At 40.7% G+C, this 15362-nt stretch overlaps 2 protein-coding genes across 7 annotated transcripts in view; both read right to left on the reverse strand.

The window, feature by feature from the left end:
* Positions 1–971, reverse strand: part of tnnt2e (troponin T2e, cardiac) — a 22986-nt gene extending 22015 nt beyond the window's left edge. The window contains exon 1 of the mRNA XM_049566769.1: positions 616–971. The gene's annotated coding sequence lies outside the window, so the exon portion shown is untranslated. The remainder of the gene's footprint in view (positions 1–615) is intronic.
* A 1771-nt stretch (positions 972–2742) lies between these two features.
* The window catches only part of cald1a (caldesmon 1a), a 90230-nt gene continuing 77610 nt past the window's right edge, over positions 2743–15362 (reverse strand). For 5 of the 6 annotated variants that reach the window (XM_049566135.1, XM_049566132.1, XM_049566137.1 and 2 more), the window contains 3 exons: positions 12911–12979; positions 10631–10667; positions 2743–4451 (listed from right to left, as the gene is read on the reverse strand). In XM_049566135.1, coding sequence (XP_049422092.1) covers positions 4438–4451; positions 10631–10667; positions 12911–12979 — 120 coding nt within the window. In that variant the 3' untranslated portion in view covers positions 2743–4437. Of the gene's footprint in view, positions 4452–10630; positions 10668–12564; positions 12617–12910; positions 12980–15362 lie in introns of all 6 variants that reach the window. The other variant, XR_007448333.1, reaches the window with a different exon arrangement.

Below are 15362 nucleotides of genomic sequence, written 5' to 3' on the forward strand. Positions count from 1 at the left end.
TCTCCCAGCATGCTGGACTGAGTAGTTTGCTGTTTTCTGTAATACAAACGCTGCTTTTTGTTATTGTCTATGGTGTGTCTGCTTAAGCATGATGGTTTATGCTAGTTATTGTCATTTGTGTGTTAATTTATAGTGCTATCCCACTTTATGGCCCCAGCTGTATTTTCGCACTAGCTTTTTTAGTCTGATAATCCTCTTTTACATGTCAATAAAGGTACACAATGAGCAAAACTACATGTTGATCTCTGTGAAGCGAAAGTTGTCACAAATCAAATCTATCACTGGACACATCAATAGATAATGTAAGTTGCTAAGTTACTTACACACAGTGTATAAAATGATATATACAATTTCTTTACCATCCAATCAGTTGCTTACCAACAACCAAAATGTGTTTGTTTTTTTTTGTTTTTCATCCAAACGCTTTCACCAAACAAATTTGGCCAACACAAAGTTAGCTAGCTAAAGTTAACGTACAGGGGCGTTTTAAATTGGCAAGAAAATGGTGGGGACGAACTACACCTGACAGTAGCAAAACCAGCCAGGTATGTCACAGTTTGACATGACGCTATTTCACGTTTCCCACAAACAGGTAATATTCTAATAGGTACATACCTGTTCTCCCCTGTTACAGTGCTCAGTTCCTCGTTTGTATGAGCTGTCATTTTGTTCTTCAACAGGAACCACCTTCTCCGAAGAACACACGGGAAGGAAAACGTCTCCTCAAGCTAGCTAGCAGTTAGCAGTTAGCCATTTCCTCCTAGCGAACCACCTCACGTTAAAACGGCATTATTTTCTTTAACCAGCGGTGTGGTTTATAACAGTACTCCGAGTCCAGTGGGCACCAAGGGGTTTTATCTCAAATTCTGTACAAAAAGGCAGGCTTTTTCATTCGTACTGTAGAAGATAATCCACATTGTTCATGGCATACTTACTAAACTCTTCACTTTTGACAACTACTACAAATGACAGCCAATCAAATTGCAGCCAGGTAAAACAATCAGCCGCACGTGCAACTTGTGCCCTCCCCTCCAAGACTTTGGGCATGCGCACTAGTGTCTATCCCCCACACGCACTTGACATAGGAAGTGCGTAGCGGCCTCCTCAGCCAAGCATACATAGTAAAAACACCATTGAAAAACTACTCAGACACTGACAATAATTAGTAGAATAATGTTAATATAATAATAAGATCAACATCAGTCCATAATTTTATTAATTTTTAAATCACTCTACCAAACCATTCGTTTTTCTGCTACCAGTAGGTGATGCTTCACCAGTGTGTTTAGCATGGAGTTTAGCCATCAGTGCTTTCAGTTAAAGGTCCAGTGTGTAGGATTTAGGGGGGCATATTGTCAGATATGGAATACAATATCCATAGCTATATTTGCGTTACCATAGAACAAGGGTGTCCAATCTTTGAGGATAATGTGAAAATACCTGTGGGCCAGCTGCTTTTTGCATCATATGGGTTATTTAAAAAAATCACAAACAAATGACACAAACACAGCTGTCATCTTTAAGTGAAGACATATTCAACTTTCCACTACTCCTGAAAGCAGCGGCTCTCCTTGCCTATGTTTCTTTGCTGTGATCATGTCTGCTATCTAGCAGGAAATTAACCTGGAAATTCAGATGCCCCGCCCCTAGCAAATTCGAATTTGCACTGCATGGGAATCTGGCCCTGACAAACAGAGCCTGCTGAATCGCCAAGATCAGTCTATCTGACAGAGGTGAGCTCTGGGCGGGTGTAATATGATGACGACAGCGCTGTGTCATAGGAGTCGAAAAGTAAACAGCAAAGATGGCAGCTGCCAAAGGACCGCGTCCATTCAATTTAGCTTTGGAAGAAACGCTAAGCCAACTACACTTATCTTTTTCCTTGAGAGAGGAACAGAAGACTGCCCTAAAAGCCTTCGTTTCCAGGAAGGACGTTTTTACTGTTTTGCCAACAAGATATGGCAAAAGTATATAGTATGTAGTAAGTATATATGTTAGCCCCACTGTTCGGCAAACAAATGGGGCTTACTACAATGAATACGTCACCTCGTTTTTTTGCTACAACCTGTACGATCATCTGGCTGTCGTGAGGTGAATGGATGAAAAACTGCTAAATGATCTTTCTTGATAAGCCAGTATTGTGTTAGTCATATAGTATATTTTGAAAGACAAGCCGAAGGCCAATTAAAATTGGCCTGCGGACCATAATTGGTCTCTGGGCCAGACTTTGGACACGTCTGCCTGAGCATGAGCCGTTGATATTCACACAGGGAGCGGGTCCTCTTCCACAGAGTCTACCGTGTTGTTTCTACAGTAGCCTAGAATGGACAAACCAAACAATGGATCTAGATTGGGTGATTCATGTTTTTTGTGTTTTCGCACCAACCCACCATAGCTCTCCTGTAGCTCTCCAAGACACTTTGTACACAGGACAAGTTTCAGCCAGTTGCAATCTACAACCTCACCACTAGGTGTCACTAAATCCTACACACTAGCCTTGAAATAAAATGGTAAAAACTCGAATGACTGGTGGTGAAGAAAAACAGTGCCATGCTTTATTTTTCAGCAACTGACTGGAGATAGAGGAAAATTATAAAGCTTATTTGATAACCCTTTACCACATTTTGTCAGTATCATGGCTCAGTAATAAGACAACTGTTTCAACAACTTGTGCTACAGTGGGTATAAACACAATATAATGTGGTCCATAGTGGAGCAGTTATGAAATGAAACATAACAATGTGGAATACCTCAATGTCTTTATTGCTGTTGTTGAGTGAAGCGTACAATGTTTAAAACATTCATCCAGTTGGTAACTGCCCACTTGTATGACATTGGGAGTGTTTACAGAGGCTACAGATAGTGTGTTTTGCATAGGCTTTGCGCTACACAAACAAGTGTCTGGTTAAACATGAAAGAACTTTAAAAACCATAAAATGGACACAACAAGTTGTAGAAAAAAAACAATAAGGCATTATGAAATCACTGTATTAAAAAAAAACATAAATGTCACATTAAATCACGCTTAAAAATATTTTGGTCAAGCTCCCCTGCTCTTTTCAGGAGCCATGGAATGTGATTGTCAGACTTTTTGAGCAGTAACATGGATCAATTTAATGCCCCGGCAAATTAATATAATCAAAGCTTGTGCCGCGCAAACACTATGAGAGGGAATGTGCTACTTAAGACCATGTCAGTGAAAAATAAACATGAAAAATCACAAGACTTAATATCATACTGAGTTGCTGTGAGGCTATCATGTACTGTACCTCAGCTGTCATAAATGTTTTCATTGCAATCATAAGGCCAGAAGACTTAACATAGTGGTAAATATCCTTGTACTGTACGAGTATCTTGCTATATGCGTAGGCACCCTGATTTTACTTTATATGCCCTCAATTAGAAAATAATCGCTGAGCGTAAGAGTGTGCATAGAGGCAATTAAAGAAGTTAGTAGAAGTTAAGGTAGATTTTAAGAAAACTGGTTTGCAAACTTCCTACATTGTAAAAACTACAGCTTTTAAGCAGCAAAGGCACCTTGTGCACCTGCTTTTTAGGAGGAATGTTTGAAGATTTTAAAGTGATCAAACAGGTACAAAAGCTACAAAAACAGCTGGAAATAGAAAAAGACAAAAACACATTAAAACATAAATTAAATGACATAAAGGATAATAAAAGTCATAATGGCCTTCTGAATATTCAAACTCCTATCACCACCGAAATTAACTGCCTGTTGGTGAACAGTTGATGGATACAAAAAAAGCAAAAATACTTTTTGTTATGAGTATAAAGATGTTATATAAGATACAGTATGATAGGTCATATTCAAAAACATCACATGTGCTAACATATATTACTCAGACCATTGCTGCACTATTGGTAAGACATAATAAAAGTGAAATCAGCTAAATTCTAGAAGTGCTTATATTTCTATCCTGAACTGGTGAACGTTGAATAAAATAGCAATGTGTGAAGCTTTTGCTTTAAATATAAATAAAAAAGAGATGGAAAATGTACTGTATGAGGGAGAGAACTGATTTCACCCATCTCTTTGGAATGTGGAAACTTTTACCTCATCTACTCCGTCTCTATCAAAACAGTCGGCAGGGAGTACAACAGATAAATCTAAATTTAATTATTTTTTTACTTCCTGGCAGGATTGTAAAAGTAATTAGTAATATTAATTACAAATGTCCTAATTTCACAGCATTTTGTTTCTTTTAGAAAGCAAAAATTATTGTACAAAGGCACTTTACGTGGCGACCGTACAAAAATAAGATGCTGTTTCGGTACAGTGCTCGGACAGCGTCTTTCCTGTCCCTCGGTTCTCTTCAGGGTCCCTCTTGGGAATGTGGTCATTATTTGGTTCTTAAGACAAAGTCAAAGGAAGAGTCTTGGATTGTCGTGGTCCCCAGCTTTAGTGGCTCCTTCAAGACATTAATGTCCCATACCTGGAGAAAGACGCAAAACAAGTACATCAGCGGCTTAAACATGAGTCTGCTGACAGGTGTGGGTTAATAACTCTGATTCAAACTAGGCAACAAACACCACATGCTGGAAACAAACAGTTTAAAGCTAGGATGGGCAGTTTAATTTTTGCATCATTGGGTAAACGTCCCATGATAAACTTTAAGCATCTTGTAATTCAAGTGGTCTATGAGAAAACTAAACTTCTGCACCTCCTCTTGGCTCTGTTTTCAGGCTTCAGAAAAGTTTGGCTGTGACGGGAGATTTTGGCCAATCACATTTTGTTTTTTAGGGAGAGGGCATTCCTATCAGCTGTTATACAAATGCGGATGTGCATGCACCTCCCCTGGGTAAACGCCCGATCCAATGGTGGAGAATCCTGAAGAGAAGGTTGTTATTCAAGCATTCGCAACAACTGCTTACACTGCAAAGCAACCCAAAAACAGGATGATGAACTCAAAAAGCGAGTCTAAAATAGAGTCTGACAATAAACAAAGTGAAACAAGTATCAATATTGTCAAGGTGTTTAAGAGATGGAGATAAAATGTTGCCAATAGTTTAGCCTTCTGCTAACCGGAGCCAAATTTATGTAGCTAACATTAGCTGGAGCTTCTGATCACAGTGTGTCCTCCACCTCACTCCTCGCTGGGAGGAGAGCAGGCAGCAGCTCTGGAGACAGACCCTTGGTCAGTCGCCACAGCAACCCAAACCAGCTGGCGTAAACCCTGGCTCCGATTAACTGGACAGTCCAAACTCTCTGCCAAATTAGCAAACTTTCTGTTGCTGCCATTACAACGGTTAGAGCCAGCGCTGCCACTGACCACCAGCTTGGTCCTGGGGGGTTTGTGCTGGCCAAATTCAGGCAAGGTCCGTTTCCTGCTCTCCTCCCAGGGAAGCAGTCCACAGTAGCAGGGAGTGAGGCAGAGGGAACATGGCATGGCTACCCAGCTACTTCTTGTCTTAATTGTGGTCTGATAAACACAGATAGTGAATGTGCTGTGTTCAACTTTATAATGAAATAAGATTAAATAAACCAATGTATGGGAAACACTGGGTTACTGTATGAAGTGTGCATATGCCCATTGTCATCTGGTGGGAGAGGTTTAGGACAGAGAGGAGAAAGCTGCAGGAGGAGAGTGTATTTTCAAATTCTGTCTTTTTTTGCCTTCACCAGGTTTCTGCCTACCCTTGCTTTAAAGGTCATTTGATGCTTGCTTTAAGAACTTCACTGAATCAAACTTCAGAAAAAAGACCCTCATCTCCTCTCTGTTACATTTCTTTTAAAACAAGGAATCAAAATAATTTTACGGCTTTTGTTTCTGGGTCAAAATTGTTAAAAAATGTTACTCCTTTAAGAAGAAAACAACTTCGAGAGGGATATTTTGGGGGTGTTTGCTTGATTGACAGATCTACTAGACTGTGTTAGTTGCTGCTTGCTTGCCCCACTTTAGTTTCACCCAGACTCCACTCAAAACTTGCTCAAACTTAGATTTGCTGGCTCCAGGAGATTGACAAAATGGCGGTGAACATAAACCCGAATCAGATTTGAAAACAATAGGGGACAGCACAGATACTTTATCTGCATATGTTTTTTATATGTCTGTCTGTTGGTCATTTTTCAAACTGTTGCAATTCATTTTGAATCAAGAGGCCAGAAATTCTTACTTTAAATTCAATACAGCCAGAGGTTTAAATGTCCAACATGGTGAACATTATTATTTTGGAAGTTCTCTGTTAGAGCCAGGCATGTGGACAGTGTGAGGCTGCTAGCTTGTATGGGGTCCAGGGTGGTATCAAATGTCTGTAAAGTCCCACAGCCAACATCTAGCAAGAAATATAAAATCTATACAAAGCCTCTGTCATCCTCTGAGTCAGAGTGACACAGTGTGCTAATCTCCAACATACCAGCCATTAATGTGACAAACCAGCCTGGCAGGAACAATGCTGCTAACACTCTAACATGAGAGGCAGGACTGTGGTCTGAGCAGCACAAGAGCAGCACGAGTGGACATGCATATGAGTGGAACAGCCAAAAGGTTTGAGTGGTGTCGAAATGGCTGTTGAGTGGGTTTACAGAGGTGAAATTCGTGTGTATCTACAGTATATGTGTGTGAAGCTGTACGCTGAACACATTACGCAGACATGTACAGAATCCCTCAAGGCCAAAACTCCTCTTCTGCCAGCTGGGAGAACAAAAGGAGGAGGAGGCTGAACTCAACTCGGATTTTAAAATAGCAAGCAATGTTTAAGTGGAATTCTAAAACCCTGTGGTGCAAAAGGCCAAACGGCAAACTGAAAAAGGCCACAGAGTTGGGTATGACAGGGTCAGTTATTGGTTTTGTGACATATGGTGTCATGTAAATCAAAGAGCCAGTGACAAGATGACACACTTAACAAGAAGGGCATACCTTCAAACTCTTAAAAAAAAAAAAAAAAAAGCCATCTTGCAAAAGTGCTGGGACATTTGTCCAGAACAACTGGAAATGTTTGCTGGTGGGAAGCCAGTGAGGGATCATGTTCTTTTTACTACACAAAATACCTCTACTCATGGGTTGAGCCAACTGAGTGGACATGTGTGGGATCTCAGGGCTTGTTTGCAATCATGTGACATGCCATCATGACACATGAAATTCAGATGAAGGGCAGGAAGTGATAAATCCATATACTGCTTGAAGCAAAAATAGAGGAACATAACTACATAAAAGGGCTGGATGAACCTGCAGGCATCCAACGTGATAGATACAAAAGAAAGTAAAGTGATTTTTCATATAACTTGTCTGATTTGCCCAGTGTTGACATGATCGTCATTTACAAATTACCTCATCCTCCAGACCTCATATTACTAATGTTACACAACAAACTGATGAAAGTGTCCAAGAGTCTAGTGGACTACAATTACTTTGTGTGCTGTTGGGTCCACGACTGAAACGACTGTCTTGTTTTTGGTCAGGTGAGTACATGTGCTGGAGTATAACTGTCTTTCATATTTAAACTCTAAACATGTATGTACTGCTGCCAAGGTCATATTACTAGCTAATGTTAGTTAACTTTAGCTACTATTTCTACCTGCTAGGTCAAGCATTCTCAGAGAACTGGTAAAATGCTGTTAAAAATTGAGCATAGTGTTAGTTCTGATGGAACTGCTGATTGATGGAAGGGAGTCAGCTGATAGATCTCATGGTTCCTTTCTATGCAAACAATTGGCAAATCTCATTTAGGGCGCCCTATTTAAACTGCTTTGGCCTACCTACTGTGTAGGTCTAGGAAAGGCAGAGAGGCCCCAGAACAGAGCCATACTGCCAAATATAATACTGCAAATGGAAATAAAGTTTTCTTTGACTCAAGTGGTCCTGACTGAAATCTGGGTTGTGGCTAAAAACAGGGATAAGTTGTCACAGCACATTGTAGTTCCATCAAACTCAAGGCATGTTTAACACAACACGGTTAATGTGGCCATTGTCAATTTATGAAATCCCAATATCCATTGTGGAGAGAATTGAAAGGTCGGTTAGCTCCTATATTAGGAAGTGGTTGGGGGCTCCTAGGTGCCTAAGTAGTGTTGCATTGTATGGAAAAGTTTGTATGGAATAAAGCAGGTCTCAAAGATAAAAGAAAGCTGGTCGTGGAACAGATACGTAGACAGGAGGAGATATTAAGGGGAGCAAAGGTAGTGGCCGAGGCTAAACAGGGACAGTGGTTGAATTGGGAAAGTGTAGAGAAGAGGAAGCTTAGTTGGAGGGACCTGTGGAGTATGGACGAGAATCGTATTAGATTCCTGGTAGGGGCTACATACGATGTGTTACCAACCACCCAGAACCTAAAACTGGGTAAATGGGGACCCATCATGCCCATTGTGTTCAGGTACTGCATTCTTAAGGCATATTTTGTCAGGCTGTAAAGTTAGCTTGTCACAAGGCCGATATATATGGCGACATAACCAGGTGTTGAAATGTTTAGCTGCAGGCATCGAAAGGAAACGAAGACAGGTGAATTGAGAAGGTGTTAAGATAGGAGTTTAGAAATTCAGTTTGTCCGTGAGGGGGAGAAATACAGAAGGGATAAGTTAGTAAGGAGGCAAGGGTGTGGCCGCCTAGAAGGTGCTTGTAATGCAAGTAGATTTAGGGGAAAGCTTGTTGTTCCCCAGGAAATAGTTTGTACCAAGCAGAGGCCTGACATAGTGTTGTGGTCAGTGAGTCAACGGATAGTTTATTTCATTGAGCTGACAGTTCCTTGGGAAGACTCAGTGGAAGAAGCCTATGAAAGAAAAAAGCTTAGATATGCAGACTTAGGAGCAGAAGCTGAGCAGCGAGGATGGAAAACTAGGATTTGTCCAGTGGAAGTGGGGTGTAGGTGATTTATAGCAAGATCGGCTGTCTCACTCCTGGGGAACTCGGAGTGTGGGGACAGAGTTTGAGGAAGACAGTGAAGGAAATGTCAGATGAAGCAGGTAGAGCAAGCCAATGGATCTGGGTGAGAAGAAACAATGTCAGTTGGGGGCCAGCAGGGGGAACTACTAAGCAGAGTACATAACTCCTTGAGATCAGGTGGAGAGATCCACTTCCTCTCAGGAGGAAATCCAGGAAGAGGAAGGTTATTTAAGTGTGGGAGTGGCCTACTTGAATCTCTTTTGTTTGAGACCATGCTGCAAAGTAAGTGTGTTTGCTGATCCCGTGAGTTATCTATCTCCTTTAACTTTAACTTATATTAGAGTTATGCTATGTAGTGTGTGAAATAGAGTATGGTGAATGTGCTAGGAAAGGTAGTCTCGGCACTACTTCTACCTGGAGCGCGCATGTACGGAGCCTGGGTTTGGTTGAAGGTGGCAGTGCTGTTTGGGCTGAGAAAGCCATGTGTAAGTAAGGTAAAGGAGGTTATTGGATTGGTGTGGGGAGCAGTGAGACCTAGCATTAGGGGAGTGTCTCTGGGACACCAGAGATCACTGTCTAGCCTCCTGGAGGTGTCGTGGGACCAACTAGACGAAACACTGGTGAAAGGAGGTTCCCACCCGATGACCCCAAAGACATGTTAGTTATCACTGCTTACTGGTCTGTATAGTTAAGCCTTGCCATAATAGCTTATCATAGGGCTAAGGAGGTTTTTCACCAAGTCCTGATCCTTTCTGTAGAGCACAAACTTCTTGTGTTTATTTAAAAAAAAACATGGAAGGGCAGAGAGGTATGCTCTCTCTGCCTTACACTTTCTGTGTAGGTCTAGGAAAGGCAGAGAGGCCCCAGAACAGAGCCATACCATCAAATATAATACTGCAAATGGAAATAAAGTTTTCTTTGACTCAAGTGGTCCTGACTGGAATCTGGGTTGTGGCTATAAACAGGGATAAGTTGTCACAGCACATTGTAGTTCCATCAAACTCAATTCAACACTTCAGCGTTTATGTTTGACATTAGTTGAGTGAAGACAGAGGTTTTTGATTCACATCTGCTGCTGTATCTTAGTAAGTTTCTTTTTTTCCTTCTCCCCTTTATGTCATACTATTTTTCGTGACTTAAAGTGACCTATGTTTTTTCCGAATTTCATCAATTGGAACAGCCATACAAAGTGCAAATCACAGGCATTTGTGAAGTGTTGGTAGTCTTTGGCTCCAGTTGCCTGCCCTCCATCTGGTCGGCGCACCACTGTGTGACATCATATGCAAATAAGCTAATCTTGAACTTCTATGCATCGGTATGCCTTCCCAGGATAGATCCTTGCTCCTCAAGAAAGAATTGTCTGAGGACCATAAAAGTTTCAGAGGAGACAAATGATTATCTACAACAGGTATCCCTTTGTCAGACTGTTTAGCGCCCCTTTAAACTTATGCTTATAAAGCATATTGTTACTTTCTGGTTAAAACCTTGCAACTCATTTTGGCTATCTCCATGTTTTTACTTCAGTTAAAGGATTAAGTGCTCCGCTATGGGCTGAGAAAATCCCCTGTCCTTTGGTTTCTAAACCAATTACAAAAATGAAAAAAATGCACTGTGGCCAAGCTAAGAACAAGGCGGTATTTCAGAGGTTCTGAAAAGTTGACATTTTGGAGCCACAAGTTCACCCTACAACTGCAGCATGCTTGCCCACATGCCTGCCCGCCCATTGTTATTTTGTTTTCTTATACACATTCACAGGCTCTGCAGTTACAAGCTTCTAGTGCTTTGTAAAGACTCACCGTTGGCGACTGATTTGGTCTCCCCTCTGCCTGCCACCTGCAAGACATAGAGACAGGAAGGTAACAAAGCAGCAAAGATGAAGACAGATGCAGAAAGTGGACTACAGACTAGGCTTGGGCAGTATTACGGTATTACGGTATACCAGGGTATTTAGAAATCCCGATGGCATTATTTTCAATACTATCAAAAATATGGACTATTTTTTTATTAACCTGATACAGAGATGCTTTTTTGAGAATGTATTGTATGTAGTGAACATCTCATACCAGCAGAGGTCAGTCTTTGCTGGTGGAACAGGCAGCTGAGCTGGCAAACATGGCGACAGGGGATAACGTTTCAGGACTGTAAACAACAGCTAGCAACGGCAGAGTGACAAAAATGGCATATTTTCACCTCTAACTGTGTAAAATTAAGGATTTATTTTGAGCAAACCAGACTTAATTATAGATGGAATAGTGGGCTAACTAACTAAATGACTTACATGGCTAACCAAGACGGTTTTATTTTTGTGTCTGTCAAGATGGAATGTGGCGTGTTTTACAATGAGTTAACAAGGCAATTAAGCTAACGTTACGTAATTTGGTGAAAGAGAGAACCTTGAATTCAGAAGGTAAATGGTTGTATTTCTAATTAAGAACAGTTGTGAGAATCCTACCTTTCTCAACATTTTTTGTGTTTATTGTTTAATTATTAGACTGAAAAAACTAAGAGACTTGCAGGTATGACGGTATGAAAAAATACATATCACTCAAGCCTAATACAGACTCCTGAAACCTATCCAGATCTTGTGAATCAACTGCTGTCCTGATCATTTTGCCTTCCCTGACATCACAGCATAGCATGGTTAGCTAATAACAAGTCCGCTAACCACTACCTTTCCTGTCCAGGGCCCTCTTTACGTCAGTACAGACCACCGCCTGGTGCCCTCCAACCCAACTACTCACTGTGGCGGACCACAGCCTCTGGTCTGCACTGCAGCTGTTGGCTGCAGAAGCACACTACTGCCAGGGTAGGTAGGAAGGAAGGAAGGAAGGTTTATAATAGAGTAAATGAGCAGGTAAGACACAGCTCTACAAACACAGCTTTATCTGTATACAGAAATAAAGATAAGACAATTCACTTGTGTCAGGTTTAGCCAGACTTGTTTGAAGATGTGAGGTGATAACGGTGATTTGATAATGTCAAACTACCATTGTGCAACTCAGCAAGGCGTCTCGCCTGTAAAGAGTGCTGTAAACAGTTTCTCCATTAGGGTAACATAAAGTCGAGTGAAGCTGGACTGGGAGTAGTGATTTGTGGTTGTCAGAAGAAGGAGCGGTGATGTGATACAGCCATGTGTGAAAAGCATTCAGACCGCAGTTGGACAACAGGCGCACTGTAAAAGGCTTTTCTTTTTTTTTTTTTACAACACAGAATTTACGTCGAACTGTAATCCTCTGGATTTGTTGGGTCGGCTTTTACAAGTTCTGGGTGTTAATGGAGTCAGTGGAGTAATGCTTTAAAATTAGCTCTACTGTGGCTTCGTTGATATGTTCTCCTTGTTTTTTTTAATTTTACAGCACTTAAAACATTTGGAAAGTTGCATTCCTAACTGTGCATTTTGGAAAGAAACTGTTTATTACTCTACATTCACAAAATGCAGATAATCACATCCCTTAAAATGTTTTGACTTAGTGGGTGTAGACACTTGTGCCAGAAACCACACAAATTATGTGAATGTGAGACACATTTGTCAAATCATAAATATCTAATTTTGGATCGACACTCTTAGATGTTATCATTATGATTAAAATAAGCAGCTGCGTCCAACCACAGCAGTACAGATTGCAGCTTTGCCAACGATACAGAGCAAAGAGTCGACAGCGTGACAGCAGAGCGTGAGGTCATTCTGTGATAAGAGCTTTGAAGAAACGTGGAACAATTACTCGTTTACCTCTCCAGGCTTATTCCAGATTTAACGGTGAGGTCGACTAGCTATGAGAGTTCTTTAAAACAAAAACAAACAGAAGTGATTGTTACTCCCATAGCTGGGACACCAGGGTCAAAATGAGATTGTTTTAATATTCCTACGCCATGTCTTTAGCAAAACGTTTTCTTGATTGACATCTGGAAAACTATAATAAACCACTGGAAGTCGTTTCAAGACCACAAACCAATTTGGCAGGGTTCAAACTTCATCTGGATGCTCACTTGGATTTTCCCCGGACGGTTGAGAATGGTACTCTGATTACTGCACAAATTCTTCAGCATGATACAGTGAATAAATGAGTAATAGCTACCTTGGTTGGAGAGGCACCTTTGTTTTCCCATAGACTCCTCTTGTTGGTGACGTCAACAGGTTTCAGGTCCTGTCAGAGAAGAGACGGAAAGCAAAAGGCGAAGACAAAGCATCATATCAGTGCCCAGCATTTGTAGATTAATTTGAAAATAGTCGACATTTTGCAGCAATGGCAGAGCACCTGAGACGTAGAGGAGAAGGAATGATAGAGCAGGACAGAGAGCTTGAGGGACGAGAGCAAAGGTTGACAGACACTGTCAAGCGGAGAGGTGCTTGTCTGGAGGAAGTGGAAAATAGCACTCTCACCACGAGTCTGAAGCGTTCCTCTTTAAAGACACTCCATCACAATGCAAAGTAAAACTTACAGATGAGAATATCTGAAAAGTTTTGTCCAAAGAGTTCTCGGTTTTTAACTATGAAGGAAATATTCAATTTTGGCAGGCCAGTCATTAGGAATTATGGACAAGGGGACCACATCTTCCAAAGTGGAATCCACACCCACTCCAGAAGCACTGGTGTGGAGAGCTTTGCCTGAACCCTGAGCCAGGGTCATCTGTACCCTTTGTTCTGATCGGAACAGGAGCAAGACAAAGCTACAGAGAGTGGTGAACACCTGCTCTAACATTACAAGGACGTCCCAGCTCAGTCTCTCCGCTCTGTACAACAAAACACCTGGCGAGCAAGGCCACCTTCATCTTCGCCAACCCATCCCACCCCTTGTACCTCCTGGGTGGAGATTTTGGCTCCCTTATTCCGAAGACGATTGTGGCCATTAGCCATTAGCCATTAACTACAGTCCACCTCTTAATGTTACAGTTTGCACATTCCACTACTTCTACTTTATTGTTCATTGCACTCTGCAAAGATGATGTTTTCACAATTACTTGTTGTTTGCAGTCTGTGTTTTTTACTGTGTTATTGTTGATAGTGTTTTGTACAGTATGTTTCTTCGATGTTTGTTGTTTTCCATTACGCTGAGGTGCCCTTCTGGGACAATAAAGATTTACTGAATTCAACTGAATCTCAAGGTGCAAATATGTACAGAAATCCAAAGAAAAACTGAAAGAAAAGAAAGAGAAACCGCAAAACAAAGCAGAAAAAAACAAACCGAACTAAAAAAAACACATGCACCATAGAGTATTTAAGCCTATACAGGACACACCACCTGTAGAGGTCATAGTTCATAGTTACAGGCCTGGTTTCACCTAGTTTATTAATGGGTCCCAGGTTTTATAAAATCTTTTCAATAGAGCCTTTGAAGGAGTGTATCTTTAATCGATTGGCTGTATGACTGAGAGGTAACATTCTTCCATTTACAGAATAGAAAGGAAAAGTCAATGACTGTCTGTAGGTGAGCAGGGAGACTGAAATCATCTGGAACTCAGAATACACCAAAAATAGCAAGTGTCGGACGCGGCTTAATAACACAGCCATTAGTCTCGGAAATGGTGTCAGCACAGGATGACCAGACAGGGGCAAGTTTTTGGCAAGACTACAACATGTGGTAGATGGTGAGGTGGACTCTCTCTGTTGAGAACACTTGGATTCAAAGTTTCCTTTCATATCCTCAGTCTCTCCTGCTGTGGGTTACCTATTTGAGCACAAGCCCTGCTCCGTGACATGGAAAGCTCTAATGTAAATATTTGGGTGAAATATGAATAAGAGTGAAGAGAGGCATGATATCCTGGCACTGAGCCAATCACGTTAGCAGGGCAGAAAAAAACCCCACTCTGCTAGCAAAGCTTACGATAAGCTCATGATAAAATGCTTAAGTGACACTGTATACCAAACTCATGCCAAGTCTACAATATCCACTCTATGTACTGTATATGTGTATTAAGACAAGATGTGAGAGTGGACCAGAGTTATTACAGTTCTATATTTTTCATTAGATTTTATTTTATTTTAGTTTATATTTTGTTTTTGTTTCAGTTAGTTTCTAGAGCACGTTTGCTCATTTCAGTTTAGTTTTTATTGTTTAAAAATGTTTAGTTTTAGTTTAGTTGTTAGTTTCAACATGAGTTTAAAAAATACCTTAAAATTCTAAGTAGCAGGTGTTTGTCAGGGGTAAAATTTAAGAAGTTCAGAACAGGTATGACAATAAAAACACATCACTTTTTAAAGGCAATTGATTCACAGTCACGTAGACATCACAGTCTCAACAAAAATATGTAACAATGCCTCCTCATGCTGTGTTGTGTTGTCGAAAACTAGACACTTTCTGTATATTTCAATTTCATTTTAGTTTGTTTTAAGTACACAATATTGACTCAGTTTTCTTTTTTTATCCCTAAAGTTTAGTTTTTATTTGTATCTCAATTTACTAAAATGTTTTTTCACACCTATTTCTAGTTTAGTTTTTTTTTTTTTTAATTTAAAATAACCCTAGAGTGGACTGTAGCAAGCTCAGACACTTCATAAGTTATATTTCTATGTGGCCACCAGATGGTGCC

This window comes from Epinephelus fuscoguttatus, linkage group LG22 (genome assembly GCF_011397635.1).
Source record: "Epinephelus fuscoguttatus linkage group LG22, E.fuscoguttatus.final_Chr_v1".
NCBI classification, from domain to species: Eukaryota; Metazoa; Chordata; class Actinopteri; order Perciformes; family Serranidae; genus Epinephelus; species Epinephelus fuscoguttatus.